This window comes from Tachysurus vachellii, chromosome 14 (assembly GCF_030014155.1).
Source record: "Tachysurus vachellii isolate PV-2020 chromosome 14, HZAU_Pvac_v1, whole genome shotgun sequence".
Classification (NCBI taxonomy): Eukaryota; Metazoa; Chordata; class Actinopteri; order Siluriformes; family Bagridae; genus Tachysurus; species Tachysurus vachellii.
The window spans coordinates 18,327,126-18,349,504 of record NC_083473.1 but is presented as its reverse complement, the minus strand read 5'-3'; the positions used below and the strand labels follow the sequence as shown (position 1 = coordinate 18,349,504).

The 22,379-nt window shown below is 41.3% G+C and overlaps 1 protein-coding gene across 1 annotated transcript; it reads right to left on the bottom strand.

Annotated features, from left to right (window-relative positions):
• Positions 1 to 27: 27 nt before the first annotated feature.
• Positions 28 to 22,059, bottom strand: LOC132856742 (L-fucose kinase). The gene is made up of 23 exons (XM_060886469.1): positions 21,938 to 22,059; positions 17,039 to 17,190; positions 16,495 to 16,545; positions 15,595 to 15,720; positions 14,839 to 14,911; positions 13,443 to 13,540; positions 12,963 to 13,043; positions 12,726 to 12,839; positions 10,649 to 10,826; positions 9,968 to 10,074; positions 9,719 to 9,820; positions 9,025 to 9,198; positions 7,885 to 7,958; positions 7,432 to 7,790; positions 6,820 to 7,036; positions 6,576 to 6,742; positions 6,164 to 6,391; positions 5,882 to 6,025; positions 5,152 to 5,271; positions 3,635 to 3,822; positions 3,014 to 3,113; positions 2,669 to 2,892; positions 28 to 1,459 (listed from the first exon to the last, which is right to left on the bottom strand). Exons 1-23 carry the CDS (start codon positions 22,017 to 22,019, stop codon positions 1,364 to 1,366), a joined length of 3,255 nt encoding a protein of 1,084 aa, XP_060742452.1. The 5' UTR covers positions 22,020 to 22,059; the 3' UTR covers positions 28 to 1,363.
• Between the last annotated feature and the right edge of the window lie 320 nt (positions 22,060 to 22,379).

The window sequence follows — 22,379 nt, the reverse complement described above, 5'->3', positions numbered from 1 at the left end:
ATCTGAAGCAGATACATGTTTATACAGTTGGAGGTAAGAAGTGCTGCTGCATTTATTTGGCGTCACATCTTCAACCCTGAGTTAACAGAACCATCTTAGTTAGTGAGGATTTTTAATACTGTGAAAAATAGTCAGATTTGGTAAAGACACTGCTCTTAATTCATCCATAAAAAGATGAGGCTGTATAAATAGGTCAAAATCGTCAACTGCAGTTTATAAACTAACCTTCAAATGTATTCCATTTTATTATGTCATTCAGTCTTAAATCTCTTGCTGCGCTTTATACCGAGGACCGATATTAGATTATTGGATTCAATTTCACAGCTTAAAATGTTCCATAGTTTCTTCCAACCTAAAACTATGCATGATATGTTCTTCTAAACATCAATGCAGAAGTTGATTGAAATGGAACATAAAAATAGTATGAGTAATATTTACAATATATTCAAACACTAATATTTCTTTGGACCACTTTTTGCTTCGATTACGACACGTTTTCGCAGTTGCATCATTTCAGAAAGTTTATGTAATGTCACAACATTAATTTTTGTCTAGATTTACATTCGGTTCCTACCAAGGTCTTGTATTGATGAAGGGAGAGTTTAGAGTCAAACATACGACCAAACAACCAGCCCAGAAAAAAAAACATCTTGTTGACTAACAGAATTTACAGCTATTAAAGAAAGAGCTAGTCTCTTTTATTACAGTAGAAATAAAACAGGACCATAAAACCAGAGCGTAAAATTTTACAGTCAGTCGCTCCAGGATTTCACGATTTTCTGATCACAGAAACTCAAGAACATTCGGAGGAGCCGCAAAATTTTCAGAGCTACAGCAGATTTTCTGCAGTTTCAGGTCGAGACAATGAGCATTCAGCCAGCGTCGTCTTCAGTTCACGTCTCTGATTCATAGAGAATCGTTACATACAGTGTAATGTAATGTGTCTTGTTTAAAAGAAGAATCCTGTGCTTGTAGTTTTGACCGTTCGAGTAGTTTTACACAAAAAAGCACAAAAATCAAGGATACAAAAAATGTTGTATTGCAAATTTTGAAAACAAACAAAAAAAAAACGCTGCAACAAAATCAAGCATTTTGGGTTGCAACAAGAAGAAATGCTTTAAATCCTGGAGCGACTGAGCAATGATACAAACTGTAAAGTGAATCAATCGTTTTTGCTTTGTGTAAATGCTGATTAATTGAAGATCATAGCTGAAACATGAATTAACGTTAAACACATTTTTCTTTTAACCAAAAGTTCTTAAATCTAATGATTTCTGTTGCTTGGTCTTCTTCGCACTGTGTACATCTTTAACCACTGCAGTACATTTCATACTTCATTTCTCAGTCCTGGTGTTTACGTAGTTTAATTGGGACACTGGACATCATCTCTGCTCTGATGTACGACTGTAATGCCGTCCATGTCGATCTGCACTGAGTGCACGCTGAAGTCACAGAGACCCTGCAAAAAAAAAAAAAAGACAAAACGTAATCGTTTACAAGCTAATAATAATTTTAAGTAAGTTTAATCTCAAAACAAACAAACAAAAAAAAAACAGTGGTTCTAGTCAATTTCATAATTGGTCAGGCCAAACTTGCTGTTTGAATTACAAGGAAAAATAAAATGGAAGGAGGTTGTCACACAGGTTACATGAATTCTTTCAATTTTGGGCAGGGGCGGTTCTAGACCTTTTTTAGGGTGGCTTCAGCCCCCCTGTCTGTGATCTCAGCCACCCTAAAACTATAAGTATAATTTTTACTTTCAAAAAAAAAGAAAAATTACGTTAAAATGCAGGACATGTTGTCGATGGGAAAGAAAATTATTTATCAGTTTGTTCTAAGAGCGAATTTTTTTCCTTTGCTTTTACGCACGTGCGTTGTAGTCTTTCAGAAGCGCGTCATCAGCTGTCTGCAATATTTGAACGGAGAAGCACAGGCACGCGCAGCATGCACATGCAGTCAGAGTTGGAGGCATTTATCTATAACGTTAATTGGCGGAAAGCCGCAAAGACGGCAAACAAAAGCAGTGAAGTTTCACTATTCTTATTACCAGAGATGATAGCACAAACAAATTATTAATGCAAACAATCCATTCAATACTAAATAAAAATAACATTTATTGATTTGGTCTTTGTCTTGTGAATATTTGTTTATTAATGACTGCATTACTTGGACACACTGTTTGTAGAGAATGCACACATACATGAACTGATCTGATTCAAGACTGGCATCATTACATCATGCATAAAATTTTGGTGTCCACTTTTGCCATTGAAATAATACCATACCATACCAACTTTTGGCTTACTATGTAGTCATATAATATATATAATATAAATCTCTTCTTCTTTTAAATTCTCACTGAGGGCTAAAACCCCGTAAAGATGAAATCCTAGAACCGCCCCTGATTTTGGGTTTCAATCGGATTTAATCGTACATCGTTTTTTCACTAGTTAATAACCTTTATTTAACCAGATATGAAAATTAATATCATTAATTTATTTCAAATTTAGGCATGCAGAGAAGTTTTATGCCAGGCAGATATGCGGGAATTAATATGTAACTACAAAATGTTTTTTTTTGGCCTCCCTTTTGGAAAAAATATTTAAAACATTTAAAACTCTCCTTAACACTCTCCTTAACACTCTCTCACACACTCGCTCTCTCTCACCTGTGTGTTTTTGAGTATCTGTCGTACATTCTCCTCCTCCTGGGCGGGCCGTGTGAGTACAAACAGGAAGCCGCCGCCTCCTGCCCCTGCCAGGCTTTGCCCGTAGGCTATAGGTTCCAGGGCATCCATCATGTTTCTCACCGCAGCTGGTTCACATCCTGGAGCCATGGCTTTCTTCTGCTGCCAGTAGCGGTTCATACAGTCCCCTAGTTTGCTAAGAGATCCTGAGATAAAGAGGAAAACGCATATGGAGAGAGGATAGAGCATCAGTGTATGAGAGACTTACAGAGCTCATTTATCTCAGGCATAACCTTTTTATAAAACATGCTCTCTGCCTCTACTCACCATCCATGCAGGCCTGTGCACACGCCTCGGCGTTGCTCACAAGCTGCTCTGTGTTCTGCACAATAGACGGCAGACGACTGTACCAATTCCGCACCACATCCTACAGTATATACAAATACACACACACACACACTTCCATAAATGAGTAATTCAGTAACAAACACACTCACACACACACTCCAATAAAGAATAATACAGTAACACACCCACACAGACACACACCCATAAGAGAATAATACAGTAACACACACCCACAAGAGAATAATACAGTAACACACACACACTTTCATAAGAGTATTACAGTAACAAACACACACACAGACAGACTCCAATAAAGAATAATACAGTAACACACACCCATACCGACACACTCCCATAAGAGAATAATACAGTAACACACACACACACTCTCATAGACAGACAGACTCCAGTAAAGAATAATACAGTAACACACACATAGACACACTCAAATAAAAGAATAATACAGTAACACACACATACACACACACTCTCATAAGAGTATTACAGTAACACACACAGACTCCCATAAAAGAGTAATACAGTAACACACACACAAGGCCATGAGGGATCAATACAACACACAGTGAGCGTTGTTCAGACCTGTAGTAGGTTGCGTGCCAGCCGTGTCTTGCCCGTATATATCAGCAGGAGACGCTGCTGCAGTGCAGTAAGGAAGTCTGGGGGAAGCACGAGTTGCTCGACCTCCACTTTGAGGGGTAGGGTAAGTCGGGAACGTGCCACCTTCACTCCACCTACCAGCCCTCCCACCTGGTCCTGCCACCCTCCACCTGCGACACATTTCTTATTTATTTAACTAATACCTCATGTATTTGTTGACAATTTTATATAATCATATATAATATGATTGCACACACACGTGCCAATCAGTCAGAAAATTAAAACCATTGACAGGAGACGTGAATAAATAAAATTCGATGATCTTGTTACAGTGGCACTTGTCAGAGGTGTTATATATTAGACAGCAGGTGAAGAGTCAGTTCTTAAAGTTGATGTGTTGGAAGCAGGAAAAATTTAAAAGTGTAAGGATCGGAGTGACCAGATTGAGATGAAGATGATTGGATCGGTGCATCTCCAAAACAGCAGGTCTTGTGAGGTCTTCCTTGTATGCAGTGATTGGTAACTACATAAAGTGGTCCCAGGAAAGACAACCGGTGAACCAAACCGGTGACAGGGTCATGGACAACCCAAGACTCACTGATGCACCTGGGGAGTGAAGGCTAGCTTGTCTGGTCTGATCTCACAGAAGACCTACTGTAGAGCTACAAATTGCTGAAAACATTAATGATAGAAAAGAGTCAGATAATTCAGAGCATCACAACTTGATGCGTAGCTGTAAATCGGTCAGTCTGCCCATGCTGATCACCACTGAAAGCACCTACAATGTCACGTGAGCATCAGAACAAGACCATGGAGCAGTGAAAGTTTACATCATAAGGAAGGGCGGGTGCATGCGTGTCGATTACTTTTCGGAAGACGTGGCAGCAGGATGCACTTTGGGAAGTAGGCCAGCCAGCGGAGGCAATGTGATGTTCTGGGCGATGTTTTGAAAGAATCTTATTACTGATGTTACAGCTTCCATAGTCACTCACTCACTCATTTTCTACCGCTTATCCAAACTTCTCAGGTCATGGGGAGCCTGTGCCTATCTCAGGCGTCATTGGGCATCAAGGCAGGAAACACCCTGGACGGAGTGCCAACCCATCGCAGGGCACACACACTCTCATTCACTCACGCAATCACACACTACGGACATTTTTCCAGAGATGCCATTCAACCTACCATGTATGTCTTTGGACTAGGGGAGGAAACCGGAGTACCCTGAGGAAACCCCCGAGGCACGTGGAGAAAATGCAAACTCCACACACACAAGGTGGAGGCGGGAATCGAACCCCCAACCCTGGAGGTGTGGCTTAACCACTAAGCCACCGTGCCCCCTAGCTTCTATAGTGCTAATATTTATTTGTTTGTTGTTATCTGCAGTGTCACATGCATGCAGCACAGTAAGTGCAGCAGATATCAGATAGAGAGCAGCAGAATATAAAGCCTGATATATAAGTTCACACAAGTTCTAGTATCATGTCTGGAGCCCCACTGACCTGTGGTGAGGATCTGCTCCAGGTGTAGTACAGCGTGGATAAGAGAACCGGTGTCATAGCTCCGGCCAGTGCATCTGTACACAGCTGCCAGAACCGCACCTGCCAGGATACTGCTTGTACCTGCACAAGTGCAAAGTTCACTTTACACTCTAAATAATTATACTCTAAGACATGATCCAAAAGTCCAGGAGCAAGACATTCAACAATAAACACAATTTTCTCAACATACACATACACAACATATTTCCAGTGTAAATATCAATGTCAAAGCAGCACCACCCTTAATGCAAATCAAGCATGTCTACAGCCTTTAGGGGATCAGACTGCTGTTACGAAATCTTGCCCTATTCCATGAGCGTGAGATTAGGATTGAAACAACAGTCCTTGTTGTGCAATTTAGCTTCTATTTTTCCCTAAAGGTTAGTTACTACTCTCTATCATCTGCATTTCCTATGAAGAAACATTACATATTAAATGCTTGGTTATTACAATTTTTACACAGAATATTGTATTTGTTTTGATGGATGCTGACTTGCACACAAGTAGGAAACAACTGTGTTTCAAATTAGAAGTGTTTTACACACACACAGACACACACAGACACACACACACAGACACACACACACACACACACACACACACAGACACACACACACAGACACACACACACACACACACACACACACACACACACACACACACACACGAAGCAGGAATCATGGAGTCTCACCGAGTCCCGAGCCATGAGGCAGATGTGACCAGCTGTGCAGCTCCAGTCCTCCTCCCCAGTTCTGCAGCAACTGCTGCTCCATAGACAGATGAGACGTTAAACACACAACATCACTGCACACACACACAGCTTTTAACAGGGCACCTGCAACACACACACAATACACACAGAATCATGCAACCGAAATAAAGCCTTCATGATACAATTAAATCTAAATTAAAAGCAGTATTTAAACTGTGGCTGGTTAAATGCAAGTATCCTCGATTCGGACGTTATCCTGACCGGGTGCATGGGGCTGGCAGTGGTCCTCAAGGTCAGTGAGGTCATTACACACTGTCCGTGTAGTCATGCTGCAGTCTGGCGGGCCGCTGCGGCTCACCAACACCAGCTGAAGCTCTGGAATGCGGCGCACTCTGGCGCCAATGGGCCGTTTTCCATCCACTTTCACAGACACGTTCACCACCACACCTCCATGCTCAAACGCAATTGGAGGAGTATCGCTCCAACCACCTAGACAATGGAGTACAAGTGTTCCTTCTACGTCATTTCTGATTTGCGTTTAAAAAACAAAGCAAACGCAACAGCATGTACCAATATAAGGATACCGAACTATAAACAATAATCTCTAACAAATCTCCAAAGTATCGAATGACCTTGAAGAATGAGAATTGTGTGTGAGGACACAGAGACTCACCTGAGAGATCCAGTCTGGCTGGACACTCTACTTCCTGCCACTCTCCCATTGGTGGCATCTCACCTTGACCAATGAGTACAAACTGGCGAGCGGACATCACCGCTTTCCTGAGAAGGATCTGTCCTGCACCCTCGTAGTGTCGGGCCGCTCGTACCAGCAGGTCTTGTCTATAGGGGATGATGATGTCCACCATTAAATCAAATCCCAATAAACGATTTAACCTGCTCACATTCTGGACTCTCACCTGTTGAGCCAGCGGGTTCTCTGATTGGCCAGCTCCAGGACACCAGCCTCTAGCTTGCCCTGCTCCAAGAGGCTGAAAGCAAAAGCCCAGGCTGGATTAGCAGCAGGGCCACTCCTCAAACCTCCCTTTCCCTCACCAGCCATGCAACCGAGAACATCAGCGATGCATGCCAATGTCCGTGCGGCTACACCCAGATCAGCAAGACTACCTGCAGCCACTGAATGAACAGAAGAAAATCGACAGATTAACAGAAAGGCAAAATCAGAAATAGAGAGAGAGAGAAGTACAATATATAGAAAAAGACAGTACACTACAATTTAAGGAACTGTGTGTGAGTGTGTGTTTGTGTGTTGCTTGTGCCCTGTTAAAGGCTCACAAATAAATAAGGTGAAAAGTGTCACATATCATTATAGACTCTAACAAACCAGCTCTTATACACAGAATAAGTACTGTATAGTGCTCTCCTCCAAGCATGTTCATCTAGACATTGTGTTATCTTTTGTCTGTAATCAGTTTTAGTACTTTTTTTAGCAGACATTAGTGCAGCATTTCATATATTTTACTGCTTGTAGTTTTATTATGGGTGAGAATCAAAATCTGTCTTTTCCTCACCGGAGTCGAGTGTGTTCAGTAGTTCTGTCTGCTTGCCTCCCAGCACTGCTGCTCTCATACAGGGCAGAAGGTTGTGGGCTGCATGGCTCTTCAATGTGTCCGCCGCTCTTCTCCGTCCTGCACTAAACAGCAGCTCTTCTCTCCACTGTAGTTCACGCTGCTGGTCGGTGAGAAACAACACCTCCCTAAGAGAGAGCCTCCATGCTGATCTCCAGCTCTTTATACTCCCAGAGCCACCCAGTAGAAAGTGAACACCATCCAGACCTGTTGTGCCTCCCTTTGGCATAAACGCCATAAACAAGCGAGCATCCAGCAGAGTCTGACCTGCTCCACTCTCTGCTCCCCACAGATCCTCTCGCCTGTGACGAAAACACACACAGACATCTTTAAAGTGCAAAATTATTTTCCCTGAACTGAAATGAAATCTCAGGACTGTCGTTTTTGGTATCTTACTGTATTCCGGTGCTGCTAAAGAAGCGACTCCATGTTTGATTAAGGAATGAAGCAGTGACATCTTCACTCTGAGCCTGTAATGTAGAGAATAGTGAAATGCTACTTAAGGCATGATGATGTGCTTCGTTGAAATGTGCAAGTCACATAATGGGCGTCAGTATTCTATTAAAGGTAGGGTCTCCGATATGAGCAGAAAGGGTCTTGTCAATATGGGTGGAGAGAGTGTTCAGATATATTCACAGATTCGAATTTCCCCAGTCAATAACTCCTGAGCTAAACGCTGTTACTACACAAATAACACCTCTTTTCTATCGTAGTAATGTAGAGAGGCAGCTACAACCGGGTTTTGCTAGTAACAGCGTTCCGAATCTGTGAATATGCGCCAACTTCCTGCTCCTTCAGTTCTCTCCAGTGCTGGAAAGCTGATCCTATATTAACACGGGTCCTAGATCTTGCCTTATCATGTCAATGTTAAAACCGCTTTCTGCTAATGTCACACATGCGCACTGAACACTCTCTCCACCCATATTGACAAGACACGCCCCTTTCTGCTCATTGGCTACACGTTAGTTTTCATTTTTGTTTAGCTTGTCGTCCCAACTCAGTTTTCTGAAGCATTTCTCAAATATCGGAGACCCTACCTTTAAATAAAAATCTAGTTCAGTTAAACACCAGAAATTCCAATCTGCACAAGCCATATAGTTAAAATATACAGACAGCATACTACAGATAGCTCTTGATCATATTTTAGCCGACTTTGGAGCTTTATTTCTTTTTAAAATGCTACCGAGCTCATTGTATTTCAATCAATTCATTTCTTGGAAGACTTTAGGTATGTTGTATCTGTAACACAATATGCTACATGTATTAAAACTCTGTTTATAGCAATCTTTGGATTTATTTTGCTTTATGCACTATTTATATTTCAGTTTTCTTTCATTCATCCAAAATGTTTTGCAAATCAAACTCAAACTGTGATGTCAGTGAATTGAATTCAATTTAATCATAACCATCATTAAAGCACTACTCTTTAACCTATACGGGAACTAAAATCCTACTAAAGTCCTTTACATGTTACGGTTCAAATTCATCAAAGGGAGCAGCTGTTTTTCTAGTGTTGTACAGAAAGAAGTAATTTACCTCCAATCTGTCATGTGCCCCAAACACTGTAAACACGGTTAATTTCAGCTCCCCCACATTCACCCTGTGCCCCTGCACAATGATGTCACTGGTCAGAGGAAGATGCCGTAGTTGCTCTGATACGGTTTGATCCAGTCCGGAAAGGAGGCACCCAGAATTCACTTGAATTGGACCCTGGAAAATAATAACCATTTAATATCACAGAATAAGCACAATTAATTTTTAGCTATTAAATAATACAACATTTAAGAACATAGATGCAAAGATCAGCTCAGTGAGCAAACTGCAGCCTTGTTGTTATAATGCCCTTTTGAGGAGTTCAGTATTCAGTATTTCTGAATCTGTATTTCTTATCTAACGCTGCAAACTATTATTTTGGGAAATCTTTGAAACAGAATGGTCATTCACAACACCAGGGCAAAAAAATCCACCCAGTCTGAGTTCTCTCACATAAACACACCTGACATACTAGCAATATGGACCTAGATGTGTAACTCCACTTTTTTGACCCAAAACTACTACTGTGATAAACAACATTGTGAAAGATTTTATTTTATTTTAAGACTCTGTTAATAGTAAACCTGTCTTATCAGTTATTTATATTCTGTACAGAGCCCACAGTTAAATCATAAATCCTAATTTGAGCCACTGGAGGTTTTCATCAGATTTGTGAAAGGTTTTAAGGCCTCCTGACCTGTAAGTGGCAGTGCTGCACAACAGCACCTGCTCCAACATGCACCTTTCCTTCCAGGACACTGTTAATGATCCTACTGCCCTCACTCACACACTGCAACTCCTGCAGACGTAATAAACAAGATACGTAATATGAATCTGGCGTCAGCAGACTACTGAAACACATGGACTTTTAGATTCAGAAGGTTGGACAGAAAAGTGAAAGCTTTAACGTTGAGGTTTAGCTAACCTCTCAGGCGCTGCGGCTCACCTGTACATGAGAAAGAATCCGTGTCTCGGATCCTGCCTCTGTCAGACGTACGATATGTTCTCTGCCGGACAACGTCAGGTAATCGTAGTGTCCGTCTAAAGCGTGTACTTCAAATACAGCATGAATGTTTTCATCAAATTAAATCAAATCAAATTTTATTTGTCACATACACATACATAGAGTACGACATGCAGTGAAATGCTTTTTGCGTCTGTCCGGTATTCAAACATAAGGAATGCAAAAAATATAGCCAAAAGGAGGTAGATAAATAAAAAAAGTATAAACTATATAAAAAGAAACTATATAAAATATGAAAATATAAGTGAAAAATAATGTATATACATATACATAAATACACATAAATGCGTATGGTTTTTAATTATTGTCCTTAAAGTGTCCATATGCAGTATGGTGTGTGTAAAGTGGTACTGTGCTGTGCAAGTCCAGAGTTAAAGTGACAGTCCAGAGTTAAAGTGACAGTCCAGAGTTAAAGTGACAGTCCAGAGTTAAAGTGACAGTCCAGAGTTAAAGTGACAGTCCAGAGTTAAAGTGACAGTCCAGAGTTAAAGTGACAGTCCAGCGTTAAAGTGACAGTTCAGAGTTAAAGTGTCAGTGCAAAAAAAAGAAAGACAAAATAAAATGATAAACAGAAAAAGAGAGTCAACTCCCAGACTAAAGTACCCAGAAAAAGGGGAACGCCTCGCAAGGTCCTCCACAGCACAGAGCGAGCACTCTTCACTGCCTCCCCCTGTGGCCCCGTAGGTGAACTACAACCTGCTCTCACTCCGTTCACAAACTCGGTTTCTGTCAGGTCTGAGCAAAGGCACATCAGGATATCCAGAAAGAGAGAGATCTGCAGGTATGAAGATTTCTTTCGTTTAAGAGAACACATATTAAGAGCATATAAGGGAGACATGACACCGATGAGGATTAGAGGTGACTGCATTATGATGACACACCAAGCACCAAAACTTTTATTATTACTTTTATTATTTTATTAATAAAACTTTTATTATATGCGTGAATAAAATATTAAAGGTTCAAATGTGTCCATACTATTCAACACTACTGGTAAAATTCAATATGTGAAAATGCTGATAAGAAATTGAGAAGCTTTTCTGTGAGCTTCTTCAGCAGATTCAAGTACAAGCTGTTGTAACGGGAGAAAAAATTAATGCTCGTTGGCCAAAAGTTGACTCTCATTAATATACATCTTCTCTTTATGAGGATTGGTGGACCTCTCAGAGGGGAGGAACCTTATAACCAGCTGCCGATCATTGAAACAGTAAAAGTAACACAACGGTTTAGCATAGCATATAAGTTTATCATGATGATTGTTAAATATTGTAAATAAGTTGTAACTTGTTTGATTATTTGCGTTCGTTTTTTTCTTTCATTTTACGTGTAGATATCTAGCTTCTTCAGCGAGATTGAGCTATAGAGTAACGATTGCCAGCTAAACTGCTAATTTTGTTCAAAAACAGTCTTTCACTTATGAGGAGGGACTGGGAACTAAACAAAAGACCAGAATAATAAATGAAACCGATAACACAGAACACAATTTAATATACTTCGATAACACACCCTTGTGCTTCCTATATTTTAAAACCGCAAGCCAACCGCCACCGGTGTACACTGGTGTATTACAAGTGTCTAATTCTTGGTGAGTTAGACTTACTGTGGCTATGTCAACATACCACTGCCTGTGCATTCTGGGATATATACAGGTACACATGAACTTTGAGAACTAACCGTTCTCAATATATCCCAACCTACTGACGGGTGCCACTTTCACAAAGTAATCAATATTTTTTCAGTTTCTGCATTTGCCAGATGCCCTTATCCAGAGCAACTTACATTTGTATCTCATTTTTATACAACTGATTTAAGAACCAGTTAACCTTGATTTAAGAACCTTGCTAAAGGGGCCAGCATAGGAGGCATAGTGGACTTGGGATTCGTACTCACAACCTTCCAATCAGTGGTCCAACACCTTAACCACTAAGCACACGTCCCATTATTCGCACTATTCACAGCAGCTGTCAATGGTTTTAATGTTATGGCTGATTGGAGTATTGTCTCCTAATGTCTCGTGCGTTCTGCAACGGTTTAAACAATACGATGGAGGTTTAAAAATCTGATAAGAATGTTTGTTTTAGCTCGTTCGAGTAAGTGCACATTACCATGAAGATGAATTTTTGTTAAATGGAACTGTTGCAAAGCTAATTCCTATGAATGGCCCAAATTTGTTCATGCCACCAGTTGTCAAATCCATAGTAAAAAAAAGAATAAATCATCATTTATAGGATATTTTCTAAGTCTCTTACTAGGCTGGACTCGCCCTAGGAATGGAATAGAACGGGGGACACTCCACAGAGTGGAGTGCGGTATGCGGGGTGGTGTGTGGTGCGCGGAGTGGAGTGTGGTGCATAGAGTGGCATGCGGTGCACAGAATAAAGTATAATACATAGAATATTAAAAGGAGTTCAAGGCCCAGCACAGCCAAACTGCCACTGCTGGGCCCTTGAGCAAGGCCCTCAACCATCCCTGCTCCAGGGCCCAGCACAGCCAAACTGCCACTGCTGGGCCCTTGAGCAAGGCCCTCAACCATCCCTGCTCCAGGGCCCAGCACAGCCAAACTGCCACTGCTGGGCCCTTGAGCAAGGCCCAAAGACAACGGGTTGAAAAACATACATTATAAATACGACCCGAGTGTGAATGAGATCATAATAAATTACACAGGTGTGTATACCTGCAGAGGTAGAGCTCCTGAGTCCAGGCCCAGGTAAGTGCAGCCATCCAGCGGTGGAGTCACATGAGTTTGTAAAAGTCTCTCAGATACAGAGCTGGAGAAAAACACAGGTCCTGACACCTGTACCCCCAAACCCCCAGTTAGCATAAAAGCATACGAATATCAGACATCATGTCACATGAATGCTGATCTAGAGGTGGAATTTTATTACTGTCTTTACAATGTGTGTGTGTGTGTGTTTACCAGAGGAACTTTCCCATTAGGCAATACAGCAGAGCGGATCCTCTCCTCTGAACCCCGGTAGATAATATCATGCACCCCACCCTGTTAAGGCACAACTATTTATAAGTTACAACATCCAATCTGACAATTGCGTGTAGGGCTGGTTGCTATGACGATATAATATCCGTACTGTGATGCAACATGCGACAATACCTTTCTGTTTTTAACCAATTTTGTTGATATCATGATACCTTTTCTTTTTTTTTTAATAATTACAAACGGAAATGAATGGAAATTGCAAGCAGATGATGGAAAATATTCAGAAAGAAATAAAACACATATTTCCTTATTTTGTTTCTATTTCTTATTTTGTACACACTGAATAAAATATCCAAAATTCTTGAGGATTTTTCTTCATTAGGTATCACAATACAAGTTTGCCTTATTTGTTTTTATTAAATTATGTTACTTGCAGTGTTTACTTCTGGATCCAGAACTGACCTTTGTGTCTGTGAGGTAGACTCCATGGTTAACAGCAAAAGACACGTCACCAGGCAAGGACACAGCCCTCACACCAGTAAAGTCCTCCCACAGCATGTCTGTAAGGGCAGATATACAACACAGAGTTTTTCACTCTTAGCTGAAAATAATATTGTGCCCCCTTAAAACAATACACATTTATTTTTTGTTAATTCACCAATCATCCCATAACAATATAACCACACAGGAAAGATGAAGTAAATAACGCTAGAATATCATTACAGTAGATATATCAGGCACCAAGTGAGGAGTCCTCAGTGCTGGTGTGTTGGAAGGAATAATATGTGCACATTAGAGCAGCTCTTCTGTGGGATTGGCCCAGAGATCTGTTAATGAGCCTCGGGTGTCCATCACCCTGTCGAATGTTGGACCACATTTTTTTTTTTTTTTTAATCTGTTCTAAGAAAATAATGTGTCAATCGTGCAGTGACATGAACAATGCTCGGTGTCTGTGAGTAGAAGAGACACTAAGGAGAGAGAGGAAAGTTCAGCAGGAACTACAAAAACCCACATCATTACAGCAGGCACGTGCCATATTCGAGAAATAACGCCTTCATTACTTATTATTCTCTTACCTATTTTGTTTTAATTAAAGCTAAGCTTCTTGATAATTAGGTTTTCACTGCAGTAAAGGTGCAGATTTGGTAAGTCAGGAGTAGTGACAGGCAGGTTAGTACCCCAGTGTTTTTTCATGTGCTCTACCTTTTAGTCATACTCACATACAGTTCTGCTGGATGTACTTCAATGTACTTCCTCTTAACCCAATATAGGACTAATCTGTTGTGTGTGTGTCCCACCCCCACCCTGTCCCTCTCTCTGGGGTCACTCAGATGAGTCTGGTTCCTCTTAAATTTACTTCCCCAAGCTTTACCCTTATCAGCGCTGTCTCTGATGCTCATTTGTTTTTTGACCTAAATGTAAATCCATAGCCAGATTTTGTAAAGCTGTTCAGTTGTTAGAAATTATATTGAATCTAATGAATAAAATGTTTTATGATTACATTTTGTTCATATTCACTCCGAGTCAGGGCACACTCCTGAAGTAAGGGTTACAGCTCCTCCTTTAGATCATACCGCCGTTTGATATATTTACACAGCACACTTTCATGTGACAGGTTGCCACCGGGTGATTAAAGGTCATTCGGATCAACATTTCCTCATTCGGTTCAACACTTTGATCTTGGATCTTAACGTTATTGAGAAAATTCCGTTCGGCCTCGTATAAGTATCTAGCAGGAAAGTTTCTCCTCAGAACACACTGCTCTGCTGTTTAAGCTTCACTTCTTTCTATCTATCTCTCTCTATCTATCTCTCTGTCTGTATGTCTATCCAGACATACAGACAGACAAACATCTCACCTGGCATTGTAGAGATGCTCAGGATCATGTCTGTACTACACACCCAAACTCCCGGTGGAGATCCAGCACACACCTGAAAAGACACACACACACACACACACACACACACACACACACGCACACGCACACGCACACGCACACGCACACGCACGCACACACACGCACACACACGCACACACACGCACACACACGCACACACACGCACACACACGCACACACGCACACTACTAATCAAATTCCTCACCCACAATAAAACAATTAATAATAAAGTAGAGTACAATGAAGTAGAGTTGAATAGATTAGATTGGAGTAGCCTGGTTTACAGTAGAGAAGATAAAAGTAGAGTAGATTAGAGTAGGTAGATTAGATCAGAGTAGAATAGATTAAATTATAGTACAATAGAGTAGTATAGGGTAAATTATATTACAGTATATTAGAGTATATTAGAGTCTAATTAGAATAGATTAGATCATAATAGAGCAGAATACATTAGATTACAGTAGAGTATATAAGAGTCAAATTTAAATTAGATTAGAGTACATTTGGTTAGATTAGATTAGAGAAGAGTACTTTATGTTAAGTCACAACACAAAAAGAACTAGGATTTAAATTCAGAGCAGCACAAAACTCAAGAAAAGCACAAAATCCCACAAATCAAACAGTGAATATATACACAATATACATAACTCTCCCAGATGTATGTACATTTTATTTGACAATCCATTCTGAGGCGAGACACATTATGCAATTACTCACCTTAGCTGAAAGGCAGTTCAGTAAGAGATCTATGCAGCAAACCGGTCCTTCAACACTTTGCTCAGATGCACTAACAGGCATCCAACAGAAAGCTCTACCGCAGCCATCCCAGGGAAAATCTCTTCCCTGCCACACATACCAGGAATTCAGGAAGAAATAATCATCAACTTTTTCATCAAATAAAATCTATTTAAATCATTATGGTGGTTATATTTTATTATTTTATATTATATTCTTAGGTAAGAAAAGGACACAATGTCTTGTTTTCTGCTCCATAAACAAGTTAACCTAAAAAATATACTTTCCCTGTTCATGAATTAAGGATAAATCTCCCATTTGTTATACTACAGATAGGCTATGTATATATTCAGATCTATGGTTCAAAATTTGACATGAGCAGCATTTCCAAATCAACTCAAAAGACCTGAAACTAGGCCAGAAAAATGTGAGTTGAAAAGCAATTATTTTTCCTTTATTAAGCCTTTGTGTATATCTGATTATCTCACTTGGCCTTTCCTATATACAATTTTACAAAAGAAAGGTTTAAGCACACCCCTATGCTTACAACCTATATGATTTAACTCTAATTGTTTTCTTTAAAACAAGTTCTTGGTGTTTGCAGAGTTTTTAAACTAACTCAATCTGGCAACCCGGGCTGAACCGTTCTCTCTGCTGCATATCCAAAATTTGGTAAAGAGACCAAATTTTAGTTATGGAGAGATTCTTGGGTCAAGACTAAAATCGACCATACTGTGGAATAATAGAATATGAACAGTATTTAAGTGTTCAAAGGGAAATTTTTGTCCGGAAAAAAAAAAATAATCATGTTGTGAGATTACAGGAAACCGTTTGCATTACAAATATAAATTCACGGCTTTATGTAGAAGCTCCTGTTCTCACCGTGTGCAAAATGAGAATGCGAGCATCATACAAGACATCTGCAGTCACCACCTAAAGACAGAGGAAGAAGAACAAGAGCTACAAACACACACAAACATGAAGGTGTTCAAGTCAGTACAGACATCAGTATATTTGCCTCCGCCCCTGTAGACAAGCCGCCTCTAGTAAAGACGTTCCTCACCGAAATCCGTACACTGGTTCAGCTTCTTTAATTTGCTTTTCACAAAGACAACCATATCAGACTTTACCATTATTATTATTATTATTATTATTATTATTATTATTATTATTATTATTATTATTATCATTATTATTATTATTATTATTATTCACTGTGGTAGAAATACTATAAAATCAGGCCTGAGAGTAAAATGATATACAATGATGTCACTGCTGTACTTCCTGCTGAATATTTCACTAAGAATAAAGTGAATAATTAAATGTCAATCATTAGAGGTTCCTAATACTGGTTGCCATAGTAACATCTAAAAAAGTAAGAGTAGTTCTCCGAAGGTGTATATGTCCCAGCCCAAGGCTCACTCACTGTATATCCGGCTCTGGCGCTGAGGTGCTCCGCAGCCACCAGCAGTGCGTTGAGTGTCGCTCCTCCACTGCCGACATTATCCTGTGGGTCAGGGACAGTGAGCAGCAGTGCTCCTTGGGGCAGAATCCCACGCTTCTGCCGTATCTCCAACTCTAAAACAAGAAACACCTCTCTCTGAGCTCAGGGCTATAGCCATAATAGATCTCGAATAAGCTGATAAGAGTGACTAGTATTGGAACTGCAGGAAAACATTTCTCAGAAATGTCTTAATTAACTCTGACAAAATCAGAACTCCTGAGAAGAACCAGACTGGAAATGATACTTTCCCAATCCTAATTAGTGAGATTAATGTTAAATGTTGCCCTTTGGATAGATGAAAATATGCCTGGTCCATATTGGAGGTTCTGACTCTCTAAGAGATGCACGTTTTTAAATATTTTGTGTACACCTGACCATCATGACCCATATGAGGATCTTCCACAAACACACAGTTGCACAGAATGTCTCTGTGCGCTGTAGCTTTACAATTTCCCTTCACTGGAACTAAGAGCCTCAAACCACAAAAACATGGTGTGGAGGTTAAGGTTGGAGTGAAGAACTTGAGTGTCCTGCACAGAGCCATGACTCTGACTCAACCTTTGAGATGAACTTTTTGTTTGGGACCTTCATAAAAAAGGGAAAGGGCAGAAATGTTCACAGCAACACTACAAAATCTAACAGCAAAGGCAGGAGATACTTCATACTACATATTAATTCCCAAAATGGAGGTTCACTAGTCAGGTGTCTAGTCACATACCTGCAAACTACTTAACATCACCATTCAAATACATTACTACAACATCAGCCAATGTGAACCACTTCATGGTTAAAAAATGATATTAACGCTGCCAACTATTTAGGTACAGTTTGGTTCTCTAAATGCAGATACACTAACCGGCCAATTTAATAGCCGGAAAAACACAAAAAATCATATAGATACAGTCCGTGTCAAAGTGTAAATTGAAGAAAAATTCTGAACTCTGGGACTTTAACCCTGGCAATGTTGTGTGTACCAGATGAGCTGTTTTGAGAGTTTCAGAAAATGCCGATCTCCTTGGATTTTCACACAACAACAACAACAATCTCTAGTTTCCACAGAATGGTGTGAAAAATACATCAAGTATTGTTCTGTGTTCAGTGGGTGGAACCGCCATGTTGATGAAATATGACAAGAGGAAAAACCAGTCTGGTCTGAGCTACAGGTAACTCAAACAATCATTCTTTACAACTGTGCTGAGCTAATAAGTTTAGTGCATGTGCAGGTGTGCAGTTGTACAGGTGTGCAGTTGTACAGGTGTACAGATGTACAGGTGTGCAGTTGTACAGGTGTGCAGTTGTACAGGTGTACAGATGTACAGGTGTGCAGTTGTACAGGTGTGCAGTTGTGCAGTTGTACAGGTGTGCAGTTGTACAGTTGTACAGGTGTGCTGGTGTACAGTTGTGCAGTTTTACAGGTGTACAGGTGTACAGTTGTACAGGTGTGCAGGTGTGCAGTTGTACAGGTGTGCTGGTGTACAGTTGTACAGGTGTGCAGTTGTACAGGTGTACAGTTGTACAGGTGTGCTGGTGTACAGTTGTGCAGTTTTACAGGTGTACAGGTGTGCAGGTGTGCAGTTGTACAGGTGTGCAGTTGTACAGGTGTGCTGGTGTACGGGTGTGCAGTTGTACGGGTGTGCAGTTGTACGGGTGTGCAGTTGTACAGTTGTACAGGTGTGCAGTTGTACAGGTGTGCAGTTGTACAGTTGTGCTGGTGTACAGGTGTACAGGTGTACAGTTGTACAGTTGTACAGGTGTGCAGTTGTACAGTTGTACAGGTGTGCTGGTGTACAGGTGCGCAGTTGTACAGTTGTACAGGTGTGCAGGTGTGCAGTTGTACAGGTGTGCAGTTGTACAGGTGTGCTGGTGTACAGTTGTACAGGTGTGCAGTTGTACAGGTGTGCAGTTATACAGTTGTACAGGTGTACAGTTGTACAGGTGTGCAGTTGTACAGTTGTACAGGTGTGCAGTTGTACAGGTGTGCAGTTGTACAGTTGTACAGGTGTGCAGTTGTACAGTTGTACAGGTGTGCAGTTGTACAGGTGTGCAGTTGTGCAGGTGTGCAGTTGTACAGTTGTACAGGTGTACAGTTGTACAGGTGTGCAGTTGTACAGGTGTACAGGTGTACAGTTGTACAGGTGTGCAGTTGTACAGTTGTACAGGTGTGCAGTTGTACAGTTGTACAGGTGTACAGGTGTGCAGTTGTACAGGTGTACAGTTGTGCTGGTGTGCAGTTGTGCTGGTGTGCAGTTGTACAGTTGTACAGTTGTACAGGTGTGCATTTGTACAGGTGTACAGTTGTACAGGTGTACAGGTGTACAGGTGTGCAGTTGTACAGGTGTGCAGGTGTGCAGTTGTACAGGTGTACAGTTGTACAGGTGTGCAGTTGTACAGTTGTACAGGTGTGCTGGTGTACAGGTGTACAAATGTACAGGTGTGCAGTTGTACAGGTGTGCAGTTGTACAGGTGTACAGATGTACAGGTGTGCAGTTGTACAGGTGTGCAGTTGTACAGGTGTGCAGTTGTGCAGTTGTACAGTTGTACAGGTGTGCTGGTGTACAGTTGTGCAGTTTTACAGGTGTACAGTTGTGCAGGTGTGCAGTTGTACAGGTGTACAGGTGTACAGGTGTGCAGTTGTACAGGTGTGCTGGTGTACAGTTGTACAGGTGTGCAGTTGTACAGTTGTACAGGTGTACAGTTGTACAGGTGTGCTGGTGTACAGTTGTGCAGTTTTACAGGTGTACAGGTGTGCAGGTGTGCAGTTGTACAGGTGTGCAGTTGTACAGGTGTGCTGGTGTACGGGTGTGCAGTTGTACAGTTGTACAGGTGTGCAGTTGTACAGGTGTGCAGTTGTACAGGTGTGCTGGTGTACGGGTGTGCAGTTGTACAGTTGTACAGGTGTGCTGGTGTACAGGTGTGCAGTTATACAGTTGTACAGGTGTACAGTTGTACAGGTGTGCAGTTGTACAGGTGTGCAGTTATACAGTTGTACAGTTGTACAGGTGTGCAGTTGTACAGGTGTACAGTTGTGCTGGTGTACAGTTGTACAGTTGTACAGGTGTGCTGGTGTACAGTTGTACAGGTGTGCTGGTGTACAAGTGTACAGGTGTGCTGGTGTACAGTTGTACAGGTGTGCAGTTGTACAGTTGTACAGGTGTGCTGGTGTACAGGTGCGCAGTTGTACAGTTGTACAGGTGCGCAGTTGTACAGGTGTGCAGTTGTACAGGTGTGCTGGTGTACATTTGTACAGGTGTGCAGTTGTACAGGTGTGCAGTTATACAGTTGTGCAGGTGTACAGTTGTACAGGTGTGCAGTTGTACAGTTGTGCAGGTGTGCAGTTGTACAGGTGTGCAGTTGTACAGGTGTACAGTTGTACAGTTGTACAGGTGTGCAGTTGTACAGGTGTGCAGTTGTGCAGTTGTACAGGTGTGCAGTTGTACAGGTGTGCTGGTGTACAGGTGTGCTGGTGTACAGGTGTGCTGGTGTGCAGTTGTACAGGTGTGCAGTTGTACAGGTGTGCAGTTATACAGTTGTGCAGGTGTACAGTTGTACAGGTGTGCAGTTGTACAGTTGTGCAGGTGTGCAGTTGTACAGGTGTGCAGTTGTACAGGTGTACAGTTGTACAGTTGTACAGGTGTGCAGTTGTACAGGTGTGCAGTTGTGCAGTTGTACAGGTGTACAGTTGTACAGGTGTGCAGTTGTACAGTTGTGCAGTTGTACAGTTGTACAGGTGTGCAGTTGTACAGGTGTGCGGTTGTACAGTTGTACAGGTGTACAGGTGTGCAGTTGTACAGTTGTGCTGGTGTGCAGTTGTACAGTTGTACAGGTGTGTAGTTGTACAGTTGTGCATTTGTACAGGTGTACAGTTGTACAGGTGTACAGGTGTGCAGTTGTACAGGTGTGCAGTTGTACAGGTGTGCAGTTGTACAGGTGTGCTGGTGTACAGGTGTACAGTTGTACAGGTGTGCAGTTGTACAGGTGTGCAGTTGTACAGGTGTACAGGTGTGCAGTTGTACAGGTGTGCAGGTGTGCAGTTGTACAGGTGTGCAGGTGTGCAGTTGTACAGGTGTGCAGTTGTACAGGTGTGCTGGTGTACAGGTGTGCTGGTGTGCAGTTGTACAGGTGTGCAGTTGTACAGGTGTGCTGGTGTACAGGTGTGCTGGTGTACAGGTGTGCAGTTGTACAGTTGTACAGGTGTGCAGTTGTACAGTTGTACAGGTGCGCAGTTGTACAGTTGTACAGATGTACAGTTGTACAGGTGTGCAGTTGTACAGGTGTACAGTTGTACAGGTGTACAGATGTACAGTTGTTCAGGTGTAAAGTTGTACAGTTGTACAGGTGTGCAGTTGTACAGATGTACAGTAGTACAGATGTACAGGTGTGCAGTTGTACAGGTGTACAGATGTACAGTTGTACAGATGTACAGGTGTACAGTTGTACAGGTGTACAGGTGTGCAGTTGTACAGGTGTACAGGTGTGCAGTTGTACAGGTGTACAGTTGTACAGGTGTACAGGTGTGCAGTTGTACAGGTGTACAGGTGTGCTGGTGTACAGGTGTACAGTTGTACAGGTGTACAGTTGTTCCTAATAAAGTGGCCCGTGGGTGTATAATCATCTTAGAGTAGAAAGAAAAACAGACACTGACAGAACCGTTTAATATCAAACTTTTTACTTTTTTTGTTTGCTATCTATATTAAACCTCTGAAGGAAAGACTTTTACTATAGACGATGCAGTTATACACATCACTTTTACGGTTTAAACAGCACTGAGCGAACACACAAAGATTAATAGAGCTTCACAAAATAAGTGTCCTTCATTCTTACCTCTCTGGAAAGCATATACGCTGTCTTTGTGCTGACAAGTGAGCACAACAACAGTCCAGTTATAAACACGTCCAGCTGTCATACCGAAAACACAACTCTACACAACAAAGTGGAATTCATTTACTCAAGAAACTCCAACTTCCGGCGGCTCAAATGTTTCAGAATAAAAGTTCGAGTGACTGTAAGTTTATATACATCATTTAGAAAATAACGGTGATACTAAAAACATATCTGCATAACAATTGACACAGACCTCATAAAATGTGTCTAAATTTAGTGTAATGGCGTGTAGGTTATTAGAAATGTAGGAACACTTGCAAAATCCCTTCTAGTGAGCTGTATTATTAGTTATAGCAGCGACACGATGGCTTAGTGGGTAACACTTTATCCTCACATCCTCTGTGGAGTTTGCATCTTTTCCCCGATTCACTGGTTTCCTCCC

What these genes read in the sequence shown, in the direction of transcription:
- LOC132856742 (XM_060886469.1), bottom strand. Translation starts at nt 22,019, where the DNA reads ATGACAGCTGGACGTGTTTATAACTGGACTGTTGTTGTGCTCACTTGT. An exon ending in TGAACTGCCTTTCAGCTAAG is followed by an intron (nt 14,912 to 15,594) that starts GTGAGTAATTGC and finishes GTGTCTTTTCAG; the next exon opens with GTGTGTGCTGGATCTCCACC. An exon ending in GCCTCATGGCTCGGGACTCG is followed by an intron (nt 5,272 to 5,881) that starts GTGAGACTCCAT and finishes GCACTTGTGCAG; the next exon opens with GTACAAGCAGTATCCTGGCA.